The sequence below is a fragment of the Austrofundulus limnaeus genome, unplaced genomic scaffold (genome assembly GCF_001266775.1).
Source record: "Austrofundulus limnaeus strain Quisiro unplaced genomic scaffold, Austrofundulus_limnaeus-1.0 Scaffold933, whole genome shotgun sequence".
NCBI lineage: Eukaryota > Metazoa > Chordata > Actinopteri > Cyprinodontiformes > Rivulidae > Austrofundulus > Austrofundulus limnaeus.
Genome location: NW_013953335.1, coordinates 68,463 through 70,886, shown reverse-complemented (window position 1 = coordinate 70,886; position 2,424 = coordinate 68,463). Strand labels below are relative to the sequence as shown.

The following is a 2,424-nucleotide window of genomic DNA, read 5'->3' as shown; positions in this document are numbered from 1 at the left end:
GAAAACAAAGAGCTGCTTGTTCTTTGAAAAGTGTGTGTGCGTTTGTTCATGCGTGTGTTTCAGCGTGAGAAATGCAAAGTGTGGCGTGTGCACGTCCTGAAATGGTCAATGTGAGACTTGAGAGCCCTGTAGCTGTTAGCTGTTAGCTGTTAGCTGTTAGCTGTTAGCTGTTAGCTGGTGCTCTGACTCACTCTGTCTGACTGTTGACTCAAGCGTCTGTTCTGTTTTGTGCTGCTGAACATTTCCTTCAGGTTCAGCTGAGTTCTGAAACTCTTGCTGAGAAAGACATAAATGAGAGGGTCCAGACAGATGTTCAGGACCGACACGAGGACAGACGCCTCCTTCAGGTAGTTCATCAGCACAGACCGATGCTCCCGCAGGAAAACGTAGGGAACTTGAAGCAGGTGGTATGGGACGAAGCAAACACAGAAGACGATGACCAACACTGAGATGTTCCTGCGGGACTTCACCAGCTTCTTGGAGCTGGAGGAGGTCAGCTGAGTCTGCTGGGCCTCCAGCACCCTGCGGGAGGCGCTGCAGTAGAAGAAGACCAGGGAGAAGAGCACCGGCAAGAAAATGATGCCGKGAGTGATTTGGAAGAAATAGTAGAACGGTTTGACGTGTTCAGTGAACGAGACACAGGATGTGGGGGCTGAGCCCAAAGGTTTGTGGGTAACGAGCACCAGGATGGTGTACATGGTCACTGGGACCAGGAGGACACCCCAGGTGGTCTTTGAGATGATGTGAGCAGCTCGCGGAGTCATCAGGAAGTGACTCCTCAAAGGATAAAAAATCTTTATGAACCTGGAGAGGAGAACAAAACATCAGTTCAAGATCATTTTAAWGATTTCTGACGTTATTTAACACTTTTTAGAGTCACTTATTTCCATTATAAAACAGTAAATGAAACGGTTATCCAAGCAGAGCGCTGACAGAACCTGTCCAGGAGACCTATCAACGTTTTTAGATAAAATATCGATTCAAAGCCCAGATAAACACTAGTCATTAGATGATTTGAAACTTATTAAATGATAAACTGTACATGATTTCCTACAACCCAAAGAATTCCACAACAATCACAGTTAACCAAGCATTTAGTGGAAATAACGTCGATGAAACTTTGCCCTGACATTAAAGCTGCTCACAGCACTACCTGTTRGCAGCGATGTAGCCCATGAACAGGATGCTGGCGTACATGTTCAGGTATAAGGCACATGCTCCAACGCTGCAGTAGAGCAGGCGAACGCTGAAGGAGCAGCTGCTGTAGTTGGCGATACGGAAGGGGAGGCTGAGGCAGAGCAGGAGGTCAGAAGCCGTCAGGTGCTTCAGGTAGATCATCCAGCTGCTGGACACATGTTGACGAGCTCCACAGCACTGGAACCACATGGTGAAGCTGTTCAGGACCAAACCCRCCTGAAACCAGGACAGTTTTCAAACATATTTCACAAATACTTTCATTCACACCACAAAATATTTTATTATTGTTTCGACTTTGGTCCAACATAAATCTACAACTGATTATATTGTTTTATAGTTTAGTTTAAAAGACATGATTGACATGAATGTTTAAAGATGTAGTTTATTTTTAGACTTGGGCTGAATGATGTTAGGAGAACCTGCGATGTCGGATAACAGAGCTTAATACTGAGAAATGAACAAATACATAAATATATAGTGTTGATTTCATTCTGCTCTGGGTTCAGAGCTAAAATAAATAAATAAATAAATAATATTTATTCAAGCATGAATTTTTAAAAAGTATGAAGAGATCCATCCAATTTGCCAAAACCATTAAAGGCTCCGTCTGACTGGTGAAACGCTTCACTTAAATGCAAACTTTTGAGCCAACCGTTTATCGCAGTTCATGCAGTATTTTGTGATGTGAATATTACACAGGCTGTTATCACCATGGTGATAAATGTTTCATATATTGAGCAGACCTAATTAAAGCATTTATGTTTATTTGTTGTTTCCTTTCAAGTATTTGACTGTTTGTGTTCTTACAGGCAGCAGGTACAGGTCAGGTCATTTTTCTTTAGCTTGATTAATTTTGCACATTCGTGTCGTCACATTTGACTAAATGTTGTGTTTATGCTGAGTCATTTTCTTTTTTATGCAATTAAATTTAATTATGTGGCTTATTGTCCTGCCATAATGTCACTTCCATGTTGTTTACTGAGTAATAATTAGTTTACTGAGTAATAATTAGTTTACTGAGTAATAATTAGTTTACTGGAAAAGTGTTTTACTGAACACTTCATGTTCAGTGTTGCCATTTGGCTCCTAATGATCTGACAGAGTAAATACTTAGTAAATTGTTAGTAAAATATTAGTAAATAGTAAATTCTTAGTAAAATGTTAGTAAATTTTTAGTAAATAGTACAGTATATGAAGTAAAGTTGGTCCCCTGGTGTTGTACTGTGA

General features: G+C 40.7%; 1 protein-coding gene across 1 annotated transcript in view; it reads right to left on the bottom strand.

Moving 5' to 3' along the window:
• Nucleotides 1–170: 170 nt before the first annotated feature.
• Nucleotides 171–2,424, bottom strand: part of LOC106533370 (P2Y purinoceptor 14-like) — a 6,854-nt gene continuing 4,600 nt past the window's right edge. Inside the window, exons 2-3 of the mRNA XM_014029636.1 lie at nt 1,154–1,413; nt 171–804 (exon numbers count right to left, since the gene is read on the bottom strand). Of these exons, the coding sequence (XP_013885090.1) occupies nt 171–804; nt 1,154–1,413 (894 nt within the window). The remainder of the gene's footprint in view (nt 805–1,153; nt 1,414–2,424) is intronic.